Source organism: Notothenia rossii, assembly GCF_949606895.1.
Source record: "Notothenia rossii genome assembly, chromosome: 2".
In the NCBI taxonomy this organism is placed as follows: domain Eukaryota; kingdom Metazoa; phylum Chordata; class Actinopteri; order Perciformes; family Nototheniidae; genus Notothenia; species Notothenia rossii.
Window position 1 is genome coordinate 36,578,756 of NC_136904.1, and position 19,526 is coordinate 36,598,281.

The 19,526-nt window shown below is 41.7% G+C and overlaps 1 protein-coding gene across 3 annotated transcripts in view; it reads left to right on the plus strand.

Moving 5' to 3' along the window:
• The window catches only part of phkb (phosphorylase kinase, beta), a 192,431-nt gene that overhangs the window by 141,670 nt on the left and 31,235 nt on the right, over positions 1–19,526 (plus strand). For all 3 annotated transcript variants that reach the window (XM_079664762.1, XM_079664761.1, XM_079664763.1), the window contains 2 exons: positions 3,283–3,338; positions 4,365–4,458. In XM_079664762.1, the coding sequence (XP_079520888.1) occupies positions 3,283–3,338; positions 4,365–4,458 (150 nt within the window). The remainder of the gene's footprint in view (positions 1–3,282; positions 3,339–4,364; positions 4,459–19,526) is intronic.

A 19,526-nucleotide genomic window follows, 5' to 3' on the forward strand; every position in this document is an offset into this window, starting at 1 on the left:
ATGTTGTTGTTGTAGTGCTATAAAGTGTTGCCTTAAAGGACTACCTCTGAAGCCACAGTTGTGAAATCAATAGGATTCCATGTGCTTTATTGCTTTAGTTCTGTCTTTTTTTTTTTTGTATATATATATTTTGAGATGGAAAAGCGTTGCTCTTTTATACAGCTGATGCAAGTATTTATTTTACCTTTATTTTGTTCTTTTTTATTCATCCTTTTGCAGTTTGATGACAACACATCTTGTGTTTTGTTGTCTTGTTACATTGTGAAGAGGCATCTTTGAGTAGGTTTCTTATTTAATAAAAATATTAGATGTGTTGGAGATAGAAATTGATACAATGCTGTTACGATTATTGTGTTATGTCACATTTTGTATGTCTTGTTTTGGTGTTTTGCTGTTCTCGCTAGAGGTTTCTCAATACTCAAATTTCCCCTCCTCGACTCCTCAACTCCTCGACTCCTCGACTCCTCGATCCTCCGGTAGTGACCCGGAAATGAATTTCAGCGCGCCATGTTGAAGGACATCTAATTTCTCTAAATGCACTTCGAGGACGGAGGATCGAGCGTCGAGGAGGCTCTCTGGAGGAGCTATAACTGAGGAGACACTGATGGTTCCTCCACGGCTCCTCCACGGATGCATTTCCGGGAACGGTGGAGGCGTGACGCACGGCCGGACTTATCTCAGCCAATCACAGCTCTGCATGCATCCCCTGGATATTATTTTAGTAACTGCTTTCATCGCGACGCGATGTTTACAGAGAGAACAGCTGTGAGGTCCGTGCAGAAAGCAGAGCAGTGTGTAAAATATATATCACTCAGTATAACAGGCGTACTCTCTTTAGGCCTATTTGCTTTAGTTTAGTAGATATCTACAAACAAAGAGTCGATATCTTTCGAAGACGATTTAGTGCTTCACATAATAAAATACACAACGGCTGTAGCCTGATTACGCTTTAGGAACTGTAGGTGTGTGTGGTACAGTGTGTAGGTGTGTGATGTACAGTGTGTGTGTGGTACAGTGTGTAGGTGTGTGATGTACAGTGTGTGAGTGGTACAGTGTGTAGGTGTGTGATGTACAGTGTGTGTGTGGTACAGTGTGTAGGTGTGTGCGTGGTACAGTGTGTGGGTGTGTGTGTTGTAGAGTATATTGTCTGGTCCTTTTCCCTTTGTTTTCCCTCCTGTCATTAGTTTCCCTGGTGTGTCTAATTGTCTGATTGTGTTCACCTGTGGCCCTTGTGTTTCTCCTCCCCGGCCCGGCTGTTTCTCGTCTTGTGATTACCCCTCCCTGTATTTAGTCTTGTCTCTTCCTGTGTTCAGTGTTGGTTCGTCTTTTGTTTGTGACTGAGTTCACTGGTGAGTGTTCTGTTTTGTCCAAGTTATTATTTTATCGTTGAAATAAAGGCAATATCAGTGTAATCTGCATTTGGGTCCTGGTTGCTTCACCCACCGTAATAAATGCGAAGACAGCTGATTAACTGGCTCATTTGGAATATTGGGAATAATAGTAATATTGTTTTTGTAATTAATATTATCATTCAAAGCACAAATATCACGCATATAAAAGGTTTTGTTATTATATCCGAAACAAGATCAATTTGTTCCGAGTTGTCTCACCACAAATTTGAGTATTGAGAAACATCTTCTGAGTTCACAGTCTGTAATTCGCATAAAATATTTATACTCTTATTTATAAATATATATAGATATTTGAAACAATGATACTGATCATAAGCCATAGTCACTCTTCTCAAGGGGTGTTAAGCTAAATGATATCAAAGTAAGAAAGGCAGAAAGTCCTCACAACGAGGTAGAAATGCAGGCTTTAAAATATTGTGTAAATAGTTATCATACAGTTTTTCGTTTTTATACTTATGGAACAGAGTGAATCATAAATGCCATGATTCTCACCTCTTTATTTGTGTATTCATTGTCCCTATTTCATGTTAGTTCAAACCATCTCCCTGTGTGGGCGAAAAAACGATGAAACAAAAATATCTGATGTTTCTATCCCTCTCTGCTCTTTACATCTCCCTCGCCTTTTAATATCTAGCTCCTTCTCTAGGAGCGCTCCTGCATCTCTCATCAACCTTAGTTGGTTGTTCAGAGTTTCATTTCATTTAAATTGCTTGAGAGAGGAGGCAGCAATAACACGGGCTATTGTCATTTTATACAGGAGTGAGTTGAATTTTGATTTCAAACACTGTCTCTTCCTCTGGTCTCTCCCACACATATATACTCAAATCAATTCTCATTTTCCGGTTCCCTTTATTGGCATGGATGTTTGATGTACAAGAAAACAAGGATATAGAGAAAAATAGAACCACAATAACATTTGAAGTAGCAGTCTTTAAGATCTCAGTGCTGGTTGTTTTTACAAAACATTATTTACTGATGATAATGAGAACATGCCAATTAAAGGTTAAATGTATTTCCCAAGGACACTTTGACATGTTCACTGCAGGGACTAAGGATCAAACCATTAACCATTAACCATTGCCGACTGATAGATAGACACCCATTTATCCCGGGAACCACAGACGTGTTTTTTTTCTTCTTCCATATAGTCATACGTCTGCGAAAGTGAAGGTGTATGGTTACCTGTTTGAGAAGTTGGAGTTGAGCAGCCTGTCAACTACAGTTCTGCATATAACAGCTATATTTAGAACTGGCAGAAAACGCCCAAAATGACCGCTCATTTTTTATGAATGATATTGGTCAATGTCAAACTCACTGACAAACACATTGCAATACCTCCTTCAGAATAAAAGTAAACTTGTGTTTCATCTAATGAAATAGTATCCAAATGTATTATGTATATTTATGATGTATTCTTTTAGATTCTCTGTTGATATGTATATTTTCTACTGTTGATATGTATATATTTACTGTTTATGTTTATCTTTTAATTTATTATTTTTGAATTTCTTTTTTAAATATTGTTATATCATTAACTTGTGTAATGCCTGTTAACATGCTGCTGCCGCAACAAAACTTCCAAATGTGGGATGAATAAACTACATTTAATCTTATCAGTCAAATGCTTTTAATGTGAAGCCCCAGCAGTTGCATTAGTACAGCATTTTATTCCTCAAATGTCGCCATAGACACTTTTTATTTACAATACTGCAAATATGTCATTCTTTCATCAGTAGGCCCTTGGCTCTATAACCATTGCGTTTCCTCATTTCGCAATGAATAGACCTAACAGACATTTCTTTAAATGCATTCACTGATGCATCATATGCATTATGTAGTCCACATGTTAACCTCTCTGTCTCTTTCACAGGGTCCCATAGAGAACGATGTTGTGATTCAAGTGGCCCTGATTGCAGAAAGCCAGAGGTAATGTGTGTGTGTATATGTGTGTATTTTTTATGTGTTTCAGGCCAGGTCTTAAGTGCTGTAATTGTGGCAAGCTCTTATATCTTGAGCTTTCCCTGACCCTTGCCATCGTCTGTCACTCTTCTCATTGTGCGCATCATTTCTGTCGAATATGCATGTGTTTGTACGCCTGGATACACACGTGTGTGTGTGTGTGTGTGCGTGCGTGCATGCGTGTGCGTGCATGCGTGCGTGCGTGCGTGCGTGCGTTAAACTAGGTCAATTGACTCCATGAATCGCATTAACCTGTAGCTTCAAATACTGCTGCTGTAAAGGCCCAACGGATTCGTTCATCACCAGCTCTAACAGCTATAGCCTTACAATAGATAACGATTTACAACGGACCTGATTTACATGAGTTTAATATTTACAAGAATCTAAAACCAATAGATGTTTTAACCTTCTATTGACACATGTATCCTGTAGCTTCAAGGCAATTAAAGAATCATATGCGTATTAACAGAAGGTAAATCTAAACATACAGATTTAAAGGGCAACAGCCAGAATGGTATAAAGGGCATGTTTATCCTCCAGGGATCATGTGATGTAAATATGACAACAACTACATGTACAGCTCTGCATCTGCACCCAATTGAAAACCTCGATAATCATGAAGATACAAATGGATGGTCACAAGCCATCAAACAAATCTGTGCTGCTTGAAGGTTTGCGCCAGAGGGGTCATAAAGTCCCCCAACAGCAAATTGACAGACTGGTGGAGAGAATGCCAACACGTAAAAAGCTGTGATTGTAAATCAGCCAGATATTAATTTCTAAACTCTTCTGAGGTTTTTCAAGGTCTGAATCAACTCCTTGTTTTTATTTTGACTAGTTTACATTTTCTGAAAATAAATTATTTGAATGACTATATTTTTTATTGACATTTTTGCGAATATTGTTGTCAGTAGATAAGATAATAAAACAGAATGTTGTATATTGTATTGGATTATAAAGGTGATATTGTAATTTTTTTGTCTTTATGTGAAGACTTCAGGTGTTTCTGAACACCTACGGCATCCAGACTCAGACGCCCCAGCAGGTGGAGCCCATCCAGATCTGGCCTCAGAAGGAATTGGTCAAGGTAACACACATTGGGCACACATTGATCAATCACCAACTTTACAAACCCCATCCTCCTTAGATTTTATTGCTACACCTTGCTTTCTGTTTTTGAATGGAACATATGCAATTTACAATCAACCAGGTCATCGTAATTTTTCACAATGGTTCCTTGATTTCAGAGACATGTAGGTTTCCTGTTTCCAGCTGACAACAGTTGATTTTTCTACTGAAGAATTTGTGGCTGAGCAAGCATGTTTACAAGCAAGCTACCTAGCTAACATTAACGTTCAGTGATAAATCCATCTCCTACTGACTTTTTCCCCAAATGGGATCACAAATATTCCTCCATTGGCTACATTCATGTAGTTTAGACTGAAGCTAAGCTACATTGGTGCATGCTAATCGCCAGGGCTGCCAACACTCACGCATTGAGCGTGAGAGTCAAGCAATTAACCCATATCTCACGCACTCACGCCACACTTGCCTTTCCTCATGCTAAATTTTCGTCCAAAATAAATGTATATAAATATAAAGTGAAGGAACAGCAAACCGAGCGGTCTACGAAATGAGACGGTCAACTGGCTTAGTTCAGTAAAGTTGGAACGATATTGGGAGATTCTGATTTGACGGATCAATAACTCATGAACAAAACATTATTCAGACACAAATGACGTCCCCTAAGTACCGTGGTAAGGTTGCCAACGAACTACAATCACATTTGATTAAAAAAAAACAATACGCGCCGTCCTCCGAGCTGGACACATTACATTGGTCTCTATCCGCAGCCGGAGAAGAAACGTGTGCTCAGTGACCGTCTGCAAAGTGCAACTCCGAAAAAAGAGAATATAATAATATTCAATCACTAGTATACAGCTTATTACTACCAAACTCACTACACACATCAATAGTCTCCTGGTGGTCATACTACAGCAGAGAGTTTAGAAGAATATGCTTTTGAATAATTTTGGGGAATATTTATAATGTAAATCTTCAATAACTATGGCATCCTCTTAAATAACTTTACTATTATACAGTATATTTCTACCAAACTCACTATTTGAATTGTTGTTGTTAGCATCTGGTTAGCTAATTAATGGGAAACCCTAGTTTGTACATGTTCAATACATTTGTAACACTGTACACATATATAAAAAAATCTCACTCCAAGCTGAACTCAAATGTTGGCAGCCCTGTGTTAGCTTAACTTTTACTAGTTTTTAAGATCCAGGAACCTCAGCATTGTTTTTCAGGGTGGCTAGTTTGCCTACAGTGCCTCAGTTCAATATAAGAGAAAATGTATTAGAAGACTGTTATTTCTTCATGAAATTACACTGTTATATCATAATACTATACTATTGATGCTAAGCTATATAGACATATGATAAGTAACTTTGACCATTAACACAAAGGTTAGCTTTATGCCTTATTGAGAGGTTATTCTAACAGTTTGCTTCATAAACATGGGAACAGAATAATTGGGACAGCGTGATGAGTTTACCTAAAGTAAATAGAGATCAGGACAGGACCTCTCACATTACCCTAAAGTCAGATATTTTAGTAAATGGCACATGGGACCAAACATTCCAGACAATGAATTGCCCATATCAAGGTATTTGTAAACCGTTAACCAATTCCTCACATTTTTGCTCCTGTGGTTTTGGTTTTGACAATATAAAAACGCTCAATCCCCTTTTTAAACAGTACAGCACTTTTTAAAACCCGATGGGCAAACCACTCCAGCATGTGAAGAAATCCAGAGCCTGAAAGACCTGCTGTGCCTAGATACGGTTGCTAAGATATGATTCCATGTTTGAGGCTGACGGCAATTGAAACATCACTGATTGCGGAAAATGTTGCAGTGCACAATTAGCTTCAGTGCCGTCTTAAACTGTAAAAAAAAAAAATTCTAGTCATTCCTGCTAACTGCAAACCATCGGATGGAAATTTGAGGGCCAGAAACTGTGAATTACTATTGATGCCGCTCCACCTGCACAACTACACAAATCAATGTTACAGTCAGACAGATTACATTTCAGCAGTTAGTTGTCAATATCACAGCACAACTCTGCTCTGTGAGTCCATCTGCTTGTCAGTCCAAGATTTCCTGCTCTGAAGATTTTGTAGTCGATTGGCCTGTCAATCACAACAAGGCTGCGGTTGAAAGGATTGATCAGTCCAGCGGTGATTCTTCATGTTGATTGATCAGCATAATTGTAGAGCCGTCAATAGGTCACTCCGACAAATTGGAGACGCATAGAGCTGAGCGGCTTCCAAATTTGTTCTCGAAAAGGTACGTTAGACAGCCGTGTGATAGATTAGAGCCTTCAGAATGGTTTTGATTGGAATCACTTCCATCAATTCCGTAACTACTTTTTCTCTTTTGCTTTTGACTACTTGGAGGTGAACTCAAGCAGAGGAGATGCTGCAATTTAGAAGCTTCTGAAGAGGATATAAAAGAGATATATACTGCTGTTGGATGAAATCCCAGTCATTTTCAAAACTGTGAAGAGCAAAGAAACAGCTGCTTTCAGATCTTTGAAAAATACAGGATGGTTTCTAAATGAGCCTGACAGGTCTCATCATTGTGATACTTACTTTACAGATGAAGGATCATCATTAAAATGTAATGTCTATATTATGTTTAACAAACAGAACAAAAGAGATTGGATTTAAAATACTTAAAGGTGACCTATCATGCAAAATGCACTTTTGTACGTCTTTTATACATGAATATGTGTCCCCGTTGTTCCAGGGAACTCACCAAGTGTCAGAAAACACAACCCTCTCTATTTTCCTCCATACCCAAATCCAGTGGCGGGCCGTGCATTTCACACCTAGGCCTTCAGTGATGTCCTACACATTCCTACCTGAATTATTCCACCTCTTAATACCATCATTATGACGCCATGGCTCTAGAAACTATACATTTAGACAGAAACGCAGTATAACCGGGCGTTGCATCACCTTAACATAGTCAAGTACAACAGAGTTATATTAATATTTCCGAAGCATTTATAATCAATATATCCGCATTTACAATTAAGAGTGTTAAACTACCAGCTTTAAGATCGCTTGGATACTGTCAAAACTTAAAAATAAAAGGGGCTTTTAAGGAATTAGTCTACAAAGTTTTATTAAGTCCACCAAAAGTATGTGAGCTTTAACAAGTTTGTTCACTAAACAGCGCATTGTCGCACCCAAAGCAGTTTCATTTAAGAAACGTGACGATAAAGACAGAAACTATTCACTGAAAATAAAAGAAAACAAACAAATAATTTGCATTTGTTCATGAGGATATATTTGCGACAGTGGTGAAAGTGTATTCCTAGCCCTGAATGTCCACTTTGATAAAGGTTAAACCAAAACAATTCAACAAGTCTCCTTGAGTACTTTTACTGCACAGCTGAGCCAGTGCGCCACACACATCTCTATATCTCTTGCAGAAGCATCAAAAATTTATTTTTTATATATTTGTCATTTTAATTACATATATATATTAATTCGTTAATATTGATTTAATATTAACGACATAAAATTACAAAAATATATAAAAATAAAATAAAAAATAAAATGCTTTGTACTGACCAAAACAACTGATTATTTGAACACAAAATCCATCCTCCTTTCTTTCCTCAAGAAGACTTCAATGACTCTGTTGTACAGTCTATCTGTGCGTTTCAGTTCCACCAATAAGTCATTTTCTATAGACATGAAGGCTAATGATGAAAGCCTAGTCTGTCCAGTAGAATTTCTGGCATAAGTTTTAATTCGCTTTAAGGCCGAGAATGACCGCTCGACAGAAGCAGTGGACACAGGGATAGTCATTGCCACACATGCCAATGTGTAAAGCTGCCCCATGCTCTCACTCAGATTTTTCTGCTTAAGGAAATCAAGGAGATCAGTGGGACTTTTCCCTTCAAAATCAGTCATGGCATACATTACAGTCAGTTCTGTTTTTAGCCGGGACAGATCGAACAGTGTTCCGTGACTGTGTGTTAATTTGGCTAAGGCTGTTAGCGGGAATTTTTTCCGGTAGGTCTGAAAGTGCTGGGGGTCCAGGAGGGAGAGAAACATTAATTTTTCGTGGTCTTGAAACCTACTCCGTATCTGACAAAGAATGTTGTCCAGAATATTGCTGTGGAGTTGTTGGTAGTATGCGCGAAGGTCTCCTTGTGCTGTACGTGGGCCTCTGCGTGCGCTCGGACCACTTGAGATGCGCGCTGTGTCCTCGTAGATCTGACGAAACTGGCACCTCTCTCGCTCAATTGTGTCACAAAACTCGTTCACCCTTGTCCGACAGAATTGTACATCCAATGTTTGTTTCTGTAGTATTCCAAAGAGCACATCTGAATGCTTAAAAATCCCATTGAATGTTTCAAGCAAAAAACAAAACTCAAAATCATCCAGACGTGCATTAAATCCATCAGCGCTAAGCATAGTATCCCCATCATACTCCTCATGATGTTCCAGTATGTGGTCAAACACCTCCTTTAGGGAAACTCTCTTCTCAAAGACTGCATTGAACAATCTCGATGTATATTGCCACCGCATTGGTGCAACATTAGGAAGACGACGCTTGCAAATGTCATCCAGCAGTTGCGTGCGCTTAGGGGATCTGGAGAAAAATGCTGCAAGGCCATTGAGGCTGGCAAAAAAGACCTTGCATTCTTTAAGCTTTGAGGCCCCTTGAGTCAGTACTACATTTAGTCGATGTGCATAGCAGTGAATGAATAAGGCCATAGGTGCCCTCTCCTTAACTTTAGCCTGCACCCCATCTAGTCCAGATGCCATGACCGCTGCGCCATCATAACACTGTGCCACAACTTTATCCAGACTACATTCATATTCCTCCATGAAACGGAAAATAAGAGCGGCAATGTCATCAGCTCGCCTGCCGCTTGTAACATCTTCAAATCTGACAAACCGCTCCTTGACACCTGTGTCCGTCACATAACGCAGGACAAGTGCCAGCTGTGCTACATTACCCACGTCTGTCGTCTTGTCCACCATAACAGCGACAAAGGGTGCTTTTTTAATCTCCATTTTGATCTCCCATCACTTCAACAATAGCATAAATCAGGTCGTTTTGTATTTTGCCTGACGTCCCAGTAAACACTTTGTTTGTGGACAGGTGGTAATGCAAGTCTGTGTTGTTCTCAGCAAGCAAAGAAAGAAGCTCCACGTAGTTTCCTCTGTTTCTGGACTCGGCGCTTTCATCGTGTCCCCTAAATGAAAGTTCCTGTTTACCCAAAAACAGGACACAATCAATCAGTCTTTTCAATATTTCCCTATTTTTGTTCACCCTTTCGTTGTGGAGCTCCGTTTCCCGGCGCACTTGTTCATTGAGCTGTAGATCCACTCGGGTGTCCCCAAAGGTTTTCAAAAGCACCATTGCTTGTAAGTGCCCAGCCGTGCTTTGGTGTCTCATTGCTGCCTTGGTTAGACAACTCAAGTTTGCAAATCCAGTGTGGCTCCAAACACCAAATCGATCAGTTGCAAATAGCAGGCATTCCCAGCAGTACAATTTGCAGTGCCTCTCGGAGGCTGTGAGCCAGGGGTACCGCTCGTAGTTAGTGATTTGAAAGTGGCGGACAAACCCTTTTCCCCGCTGTGATAGGCTCGCTAGCGTCGGGGTTGGCCGTTCTCTTCTCACGATGTCTAGCTTTTCTTGAATAGTTCGTCTTGAAAATGGCGTTGTAATTATATCTGCGACCGAATCAATCTCTTCTCCTCCTTCAGCCATTGTGGGTTGAAAAAAACAGCTTGTAGAAATCTACACAAATTAGCTCGTTCAAATTCAAGTTCAGTTTTCTAGCTCTACATAGCTCTGCCTCTCAATAGTGCGTATCCAATCAAAAGACGTGCACGTGCTAACGTCATCGTACGCCTGCTAGCTGGCCCGTTGCCAACTCAAAATCTGATTGGTTAACGCCACAGTTTTGTTTCCGTTCACTCTAAGCTACAGGCGACCGCACTGTTGATTCTGAAGGCCTAAGGGCAGATTTATTGGACCCTGGCAACACATGATGGCTGAAATATGATTGGATAAAAGCTCTAACATAAAGGCCAGCCCTCCAAATCTCGTTCTGAGGCTGGAAGCAGCGCAACCAAGAGGAAAGCTATGAAATGAAGAGAATAGACTATGGGGAATAATTTAATACATATTTGTGGAAAAAATATATCAAAATTAAATTTATATTCTGATGATGTTTAGGCCAGCAGAGAAGGCCTTGCTGGCCCTGACGGCCCACCACTGCCCAAATCTCTAAAAACGGGGCTGCAACGGATCTGATACAGACTGATCCAGATTTGAACACTTCTATGACGTCACAGAAGTGGCACTACGGCTATTGGGCCAACTCCACCAATCAGGAGGAGACAGCCACAGACATTGCCGTTTGAAAGCGCTGGAGACGCTGTAGTACATATGCCAGGCCTGTAGATGGTGCTGTTCTCACATACAAAGACAGTGTTAAATTGAGCGAAATGAGGAATGGCTAAAATGCATAATCTGTGATAAAAAGTATAAATATGCCTTGTATAGATATGGTCCTACACTATATTATTGAAATACAGCATGATAGGTCCACTTTAATTAATATTTGAAATATAAATTCAGTGAAGAAAATAGATAGTTTGACCTTGAAGAAAGTACTGCCAGTCATTTGAGGGTCTCTATATTTCAATGAGATCTAAAATCCAAGTTTAAAAGTCTTTAATATGCCCAGTGGCAATTTGCTTTAGAGATGGGTATGTTAGACAGACATAAAACATATCTGTCACAGCACACAATGCATCATACACAACCCAGCATAAGATCCATATGTCCTATAATGTCATCATGAATCATTCTAAAAAAAGATGCATTGACATGACATCTTGCATCATAGTTTGTTCAAAAAAGCAATTGTAGATGGAACACAGGGCAACATTCAAAGATTTTGATGGTCCAAAACAATTGCCTTTTTGACCCCCACATTATACAGTTGCTGAAGGAAGCAGAGAGTAGCAACAGTAATCATCAGTCACATACATTTTTTCCAGTTTGATTTGATTTTTTAGCTTCCCCTCTTGGACATTGCCCAAACACTAACCTTTGCTGAACTGCTTACATGGTGCAGGTTCTTTGGGATGACGCCTGCATGTCTTGGTCGAAGCCAAATTACTTTGGAGTCAAATTATCACTTCAGTTCACAAATTCATCACGTACATGGCCATGGTATTGCTTAAAGGTCCCATGTCATGGCCATTTCTACTGATCATAATTCCATTGTTGAGGTCTACTAGAATAGATTTACACTGTGCAATTTTCCAGACTCACATTGGTTTCTCATACAGCATCTCTAGTATGTGTATTCACTCTCTGTCCTAAACGGCTTGTTGGAGCTCCTGCCCCCCCCCCCCCCCCCCCTCCCTGTGAGCCCACTGTACTCTGATTGGTCAGCTCGCCCAAGCTATTCTGATGAGTCCACCACCGTTACAGCGGAACATCAGTGATTATGTGTTACAATGGCGTTAGCAACCAGAAAATGACACCAGTAAGGACAAACAGATGAGAATGCTGCGTGGGGTCTGGGGGCCGTGTTGGCGGGACGTTGCGCTGCTCGCTGCTGCGAGGAGCGGACAGTGTGAGCTGGGTTCATTTCCTGCTTGCTGCGTGGGGTCGGCGAGACAGCGAGACATCGCGAATGGACGCGAGAAGGGGGGCATGCTGAGGGGGCTGCAGCACCCCCATCTACGAGGCTTCACTAGTAGCCGCAACCATTTTTTTTTTCAAATCCCAGTTTAGAATTGACCACAACCACATAAGAATTGACGTTGTCCGTGCTTCATGGAGGTATAAAAACGTCACCATTCCTTTCTAACCACCGCTCAAGTTACAGTATATCACGTCTACTCCAACTTGGGATAAACTATATGGGCTGCAAAAAGCGCTAACAAATTACATTTATTATTTATTATTATGCTCTGGCAGGGACAGAATCCTGGACATTACATCTGGTTGGTGTCTTGATTTTAAACAAAAAAGTCAGGAACTTACTCCCTTTTGAACATTTTATGAAGAACAAGTTCAGCTGTAACTGCTATTTCCACCCTGCCCACTCTGTGTCTTTCATCCTGAGAGGATAACACCATTTGTACTGTCATATCCGTGACACCCTGGCACTACCTCCTTTCACTCCCATCACATCTCTAACTCACACCCTACTTTCTCTTCTAGATACTGTCTCTCATCTGCATGTGTGTTGTTTGAACTCTACTATCTCCCCATGTTCTGTACCTCCACTGTCATATCCATCACTCAAACCCTGGTCTCCTGCCTAGCCTCTGTCCCTCATCTGTCATGTCTGTTATGAAGCGTCTATTCTCCTTGCCACCCTCTATAAACAAACAATTGCTCGCATCGTAACATCTCTCGGGGCTTTGTTCTTTATTTTTTCTCCAGGCTTTACCTTCTGTCCTTCTACTGCCACACCCGTCATATCCGCTTCTCTCACCCCGTTCTCCCCCTCTGGGCCTTGTATCCTGCCCCGCCCCCATTATGTCCGTTACAGCTCACAACTTGCTCCTCCAGGTTTATCGTCTGCCTTTGAACTGTCATACCTGTTACCTTTCCCTCGCCTCCCATCTGCCTCTTTCTGTGCTCAGCCTCTCAGATGGAAATGCAATTGTGAGTCAAAGCGGGAGCCGTGCTGAATATTAAACCCCGAGCCCAGACAGACGTTTCTTCATCGACAGAATCTGTTTATCTCGCAGTCACCACCATCTCGGAGTGCTGCGGGCTGCTCTTGTCCACATCACCTCGTCCCTCGCAGCCGTTTGATTGTGTTGACAACAGCTGCCTGACGAGGGGGAAAGTGGCAATTACATTTTGCAATGTGTTATTCCCACGCGCACACCATAAAGCTTATCCCATTGCAAATCACTTCTTTACTTCAAAATAACCTTCCTGTTGGCTGTTTCTCCCCCCGTTTTCATATCTGATGGCCAATGTGGGCATCTTTGTGGATGACATTTTGTTTGTTAAAGACTCTCATACATCATGCTGTTACAAGCAAATGCTGGAGCCTTCCAAAAACGGTCCTGTAGAGAAACTCTGGACAAAGACTGCAAGTCTGAATAGACGATAGGGAAATTCCCGGAATTGTTCAACCTTGCTTTAATAGTTTTGTCAGATGGCAAAAATGACAATATTAAGAGATTGGGAAAATGTATGGCAGCACAAACACCTGTCTTGCTAGAGGGTGATTGGATTAACAATTTGTCAATCAAACTCTTTCTGAAGCCAGTTTGGAGGCGAAGGAAAATATATATCCATAAAAAGCCTTCAGTGCAGTCTTTGTTTTCCTTTAATGGAGACATATTCTCTTGTTCTGTTGATCCATTACACCCCAACTTCTTTGGAAGTCTCCAATGTTGTTTTGAACGAAAAATGGTTGCTCCTAATGCTGCCACTAGCTCTTCACAGGACTCTGATTGAACTGTGGTTTTCGGCATTATTGCAACAAAAAAAAGTTGAGTCTACCAGATGCTAAGATGTTGCTTGCAGGAAAAGTTAGTCAAATCAGGTCAGAAACTCTCATATTTTCAGCCTTTTCAGTTTCCACCAGAGTTAAGCAAGGATGTGCTGTCAAACTGAATGCTGTACCTAAAAGATTGGAACCTTTGCAAGACACCCATTTTGATTTGACTTATAGCAACTACTGAAGGCATAAGCTTAACCTGATGCTTAGACTTTGGATTTATCCCTATGTTCAAGTCGCTTTAGACTTCTAGAGGATTGCTTCACCGAGATTCACTGATTCAATCGGCTTGTACAGTATAAATTTGAGCAGTGTGGCTGCACTCTAACGGTACGTCCACACAGCAGCTTTGACAAAAAATCTTGAAAATCTTGGAGCTGGGCGTGTCTGAAAGCTTGGGGATTTTTTGCGAGCAACGCGACCAACAACCAATCACATGAATCTCCCGCCCCCGACATACAAAGCAAAAAACCCCGGGGATTTTATGCGAGCAATATACTGTATATATATATAAACTCCCCAAACAGGTGAAAACCTACCAGTTTCACCCACTGTCTCTGCCACCTCCCTCCATGCCTGGTTTCTCCGGTTTGTATCCCGGTAAATAGTTCTGGTCGTAAAGAACCGGGTGATTTGCTACCGTAATTTCTCTTTTGGAATATGAGGAAATTAACTGCGGTCTGGCTCTCCCAGCTTGCACGCGGTTTGATTGGCTAGCGCTTGTACTTTCAGATTTGCATAAACAAGATTTGATTGGCTGACGCTTCCAGCTCAGCTTCAAAAGTTGAACATTGCTCAACTTTTGAATCCTGAAAATCCTGGATATCTTCGCTTTGCTTCCCCACAATGCAGTTCGGCGCAAAGTGACGTCACCCCCATTCAAAGTCAATGGGCAGAGAAGCGTTGGAAGATTTTTTTAAAGCTGCTGTGTGGACGTACTGTTAGTCCCTCTGGGTGACAGCATGTGCTGTAAAAGTAATTCTGTTTTGCAATTTTTGTAACAGCGCAGTTTCATTTACACCATTTGGGGCACCGACCCAGCGGCAATACAAAATGTGAAGTAACCTGATCCTGTCTGAACTATTTGTATTCTCACACTGTAGTCACCAGTTCAGCAGCGTAAAAAACAGCTTTTATTATCTCTGCCACCTGTCAGGCTTTCTGTTTGTGCTCCGGTCAGTGGAAATGTGAGGGAAAGAAAGGATGCTTTGATTGGCGGCCTTCGTGCTGTCGTTCTTCATTGGTATTCTGCACACAGGAAGTGTGGGGTGCAGAGGTTCTCCAGACCTCCCATGGCTTTTCTCCTCTGGGTCTCATCCTCGCCAGTTAGGGAAGTGATTTGCAATGTTACTTAATCCTCTATTAACATTTCCCTTTCGTTACAGAAAGACAGTACTTTCTCTGCTTTCAGTGTAATATTCTTGTAAGCCAAACCCTTGTGTCCTTGTTCTGTTCAGTTCCGACTTTTCAGAACATTGAGGAAGTACACTGGAGTAGCAGAGCCCCACCTATTGGCGGACATCGAGAATTGCACATGGTTTGAGGCGTCACAATGTGGCATGGTGGGCTTGATAGGCACATTTCCTGCAGTGCCACATGAGTGGGAGTGCTGATGCTGTTTTATGATGGCACAGATTGTGAGGTATTTAAATTTAGAAATGTATAGCCTGTCACAAAGGGAATGAGTGCTCCTATTTCACACTCAGCCAGACACATCAGAAAATGTATTTCACACAATGCAAACGCCTCAATTCACACATAAACAGTGAATTGTGTAGAGTTTGTCACGCCACCACTGCCTGAGCAAGCACAGCCGAGAAATCAATGGCCATCTTCTTTCTCTTTGCATCTTTGACTCAGTGCTTTTGACAGCAGGCGACACAGCATTAAGAAGCTTTTATCTGGAGACTGATAGGCTTGAGCTCTTATATTCTCCTTGGTTCCTTCTCTGAATGCTTTTCAAGGATGATTGAGGGAGAAGGCCATGACCCTTTCCCCCGCTTTGTTTTGATGAATGGGGGAGCCCTTTGATGAATCAACTGTGTAATAATTGTAAAAGAACAGCCATGGATTTCTATGTATCTGTCTTGCTATTTATTTCTGGGTAATTTGGCACTAATGTGCAAAATTAAAACAATGTGGTTGAGAGCTTGGGTTAGAGTTAGAGCTGAATCAGTCCGAAACATATAAATTCAACCTGTAGGCGTATTACACTTTTCCCAATTTGACTGACACCGCAGATTTTCAGTGCACTAATTAATTGTGAATCTTGACCTCTGCTTCCGCGAGCCCATTTTCTTCGGCCAAACCCTGTTGGAGTTGAGCATTAATATAAAACTCTCTCCTATCTGCTGCTGATGTAACATTTCTCAGCTCGTAAAGTGGCTTAATACCTGAACATTGACATGACTCAGGATTTCCCAGTAGTCTTGAAACATGAATTCTGACTTGAGTAAACTACAGTACATCTTGCTGCTGTAGAGCTGGAGGGATGTGAGGACAGATTGTTCATTGTTCATTGAAGTGTTCACAGAACCATTTGAGCCTCTGGAGCTCTCCTCCCTGAAGGCACTATCATTGAAAACAGCTTTGCTGTTTGCCCTGACTTCGGCCAGGGGAGTGTCCGAGCTGGCCGCTATGTCGGTGCAACCGAGTTGGGGCGACACTCAGAACTAACCCCTCCTTTGTTCCCAAGAACCTAAGGAGTTCGTTCAGGTCGGGGGCTATACAGTTAAACGGCATTATTCTTCCACCCCATATTGGGGACAGGGAAGCTAAATTGCACCCCCTCTGCCCGGTGCGTGCGCTGGCATGTTATGCAGGGCGCACAACTTCCATTAGGCGCACTGAACAGCTGTTTGTGTGCTTTTGGGATGGTGTGGCCGATAAAGCTCTGTCCAAGAAACAGGCAGATGCACACTCTACACGAGGTGAGTGTGGGGGGACATGGTGCACTTACGTTCTCCCCATGCTCCTTAGGGACCCAGGAAACATGGTGCACGGTAAGCCCCATGCAGGGCTGGAGGAATCTCCTCACTATTTTCCATGCCCACTCTTCACAAGGTAAAGCGTGTCGGAGTGTGCTCTACCAGCAAACTGCGAGCCTGACTTCTCCACGGTCACAGCCGGAGAAGAAGAAGTTGCGGTGCAGTGGCTGTTAACCAAAAGCCGGTCCGGGGCAGTGTGATGGGTCGATGTTGTTGGACGACAGGGCATTTATGCATCAGTGCTCCACCCACTGTACCCATAGAGTCCAGTAGAGGGCGGTGCCTGTGTAAGATATAACTAGAGTTACGTATTGTAACCCTAGTTATATAAGCACAGGCGGAGCCCTCTACTCGGGGCCCTGTCTGTCCTATGCCGCTTGCTGAATAGGGTGTAGGATGACAGTCAGGAGGCGTGGCCAAGGGTCGGGCTACGTTTATAGATATCTCAGTAGGTGAATGCTTGCATAGTACGGTTAAGAGGTAGTACCCAGAGAGTCCAGTAGAGGTGTCCGCCTGTGCTTATATAGCTAGGGTTACAATACGTAACCCCCCCCGTTATGTTCCTAGGGTCCAATGCAAACAGGTTCCAACATAAAGTTTCAAGACCATTACACTAAAACGAACCTCCTAAAATGTTTTATTATTTACTATTTAAACTTTATATTCATTGACTTGGTTATTCCATACAGTGCATGTTCTTAAAGAGCATCTTGCAGGTTTTTTTTTTTTCTACATTTATGCTGAAACTTGCTTGAAAATTACAGTTAAAAAAGTGAATGTAGGATTTGATATGTTTTACGAGACATAAGGGCAGGAATTCAGAGGGAAAGGAGCAATTTTGAGCTCTGCTCTTAAAAACGGCTTTTTTTTAAGGTCGTACGTCAAACGCATCATATTACATAACAAAGGGGAAACATCTCCGCTCTCTGACCGGGGGTATAGTTAGTAGTTGCGTTGAGTTGAGCGGTTGTGTTTTAGTGAGCTGGTGTTTTTCTGTAGTTTTACATTGTATTTCACCATTTGTAATCATCAGTGTTGGGCAAGTTACTTTAAAAAAGTAGCTAGTAATAGTTATAGTTACTGCTCTCAAAAAAGTAACTAGTTACTTTATTAGTTACTGAATTATAAAAGTAACTAGTAACAAGTTACTTTACTTTACTTTGAAAATAATAACAATAAAGATACAAGTTTTTGTGTTGTTTTTTGCTGACTCTGAAGGCAACAGACTTGACCGCTGCGATGGGCAGCATGTCCTCAACCACATACCTGGCAATCAATCTGTTTAGTTGACTCTGGGTGACATGTGGTGATTCAAAAAAATCGTTTTTTGGCTGTTTAGATGGTGTTGCTCCATCTGGGTCACTGCCAGTGGTTGAGACGGCGGGGTCTTTGGCGACTAGTTTTATAGCCCCATGTACATTAGTTAGGTGCTTTAGGAGATTGGCATTGCTGTTATTCGATGTGGACAATGCTTTCTGTCCTGCACACAGTTTACATTTTACCGTAAGATTTTTTGCGTCCTTATCCCCACAAATTGAAAATAGTGGTTATATTTTCAAGTTGCAAATGCGCTGCTGCTCTCGCTGATAATTGCATCTGCCATTGTGTGTGTATGTGCTGGTGGTGAGCGTTGCCGTGTGTGTGTGTGTGTGTGTGTGTGTGTGTGTGTGTGTGTGTGTGTGTGTGTGTGTGTGTGTGTGTGTGTGTGTGTGTGTGTGTGTGTGTGTGTGTGTGTGTGTGTGTGTGTGTGTGTGTGTGTGTGTGTGTGTGTGTGTGTGTGTGTGTGTGTGTGTGTGTGTGGGTGGGTGGGTGGGTGGGTGGGTGTGTGTGTGTGTGTTTTTCATGGTACTGTGAGAGGACATCGCTATATTTGCCTGTAAGTTACATCCGCAGGGAGATTCGGTTCAGTTCCATCACATAATGTAACGCAGTAACGCACCCATTTAAATCACAGTAACTATAACAGCGTTACTTAATGGGAATAGGTAACTAGTAACGCTAATAGTTACCGCAAAAAGTAGTTGCGTTACTTTGTAACGCGTTAGTCCCAACAGTTAGACCCTCCAGAAAAACGCGATTCTGCAATCGCAGAATTTACCGCATAATCAGCTAAATGGCGCAGATTTTTAAAAGGCCGCATATTTATCAAAAGGCCGCATAATCCCCGCATTTTTCCACAGAAAGTTGAAAGAAAAAAAAGTTAACTCGTCTTGACGTGACGTCATCAGCTCGCGCATCACAGAATGTAAACAACACTATATAGAGTGAACGTTTGGAGCTCACACGATAGAGAAAACACCAAGATGAAAAAATCTAATCCATCTCATTTACCGACGAACATTTCTACTAAAGACCGGGCAAAAAGTGGGGGGAAACTATTCTGCACCCCGTGCAACTGTGTGTTGGAGCATAAGATAAAATCGACGGTGACGACCCACTTTGATTCATTCAAACATTCGAAAATGCTTTCTGCTGCTGCGGACAAGAAAGCCAAACAACTCACGTTCACCAAGGCATCAACCTCCAAAACCCTTTCGAGGGCTACAAGAAACGAAGTGAGTAGCCTACAAGATTGA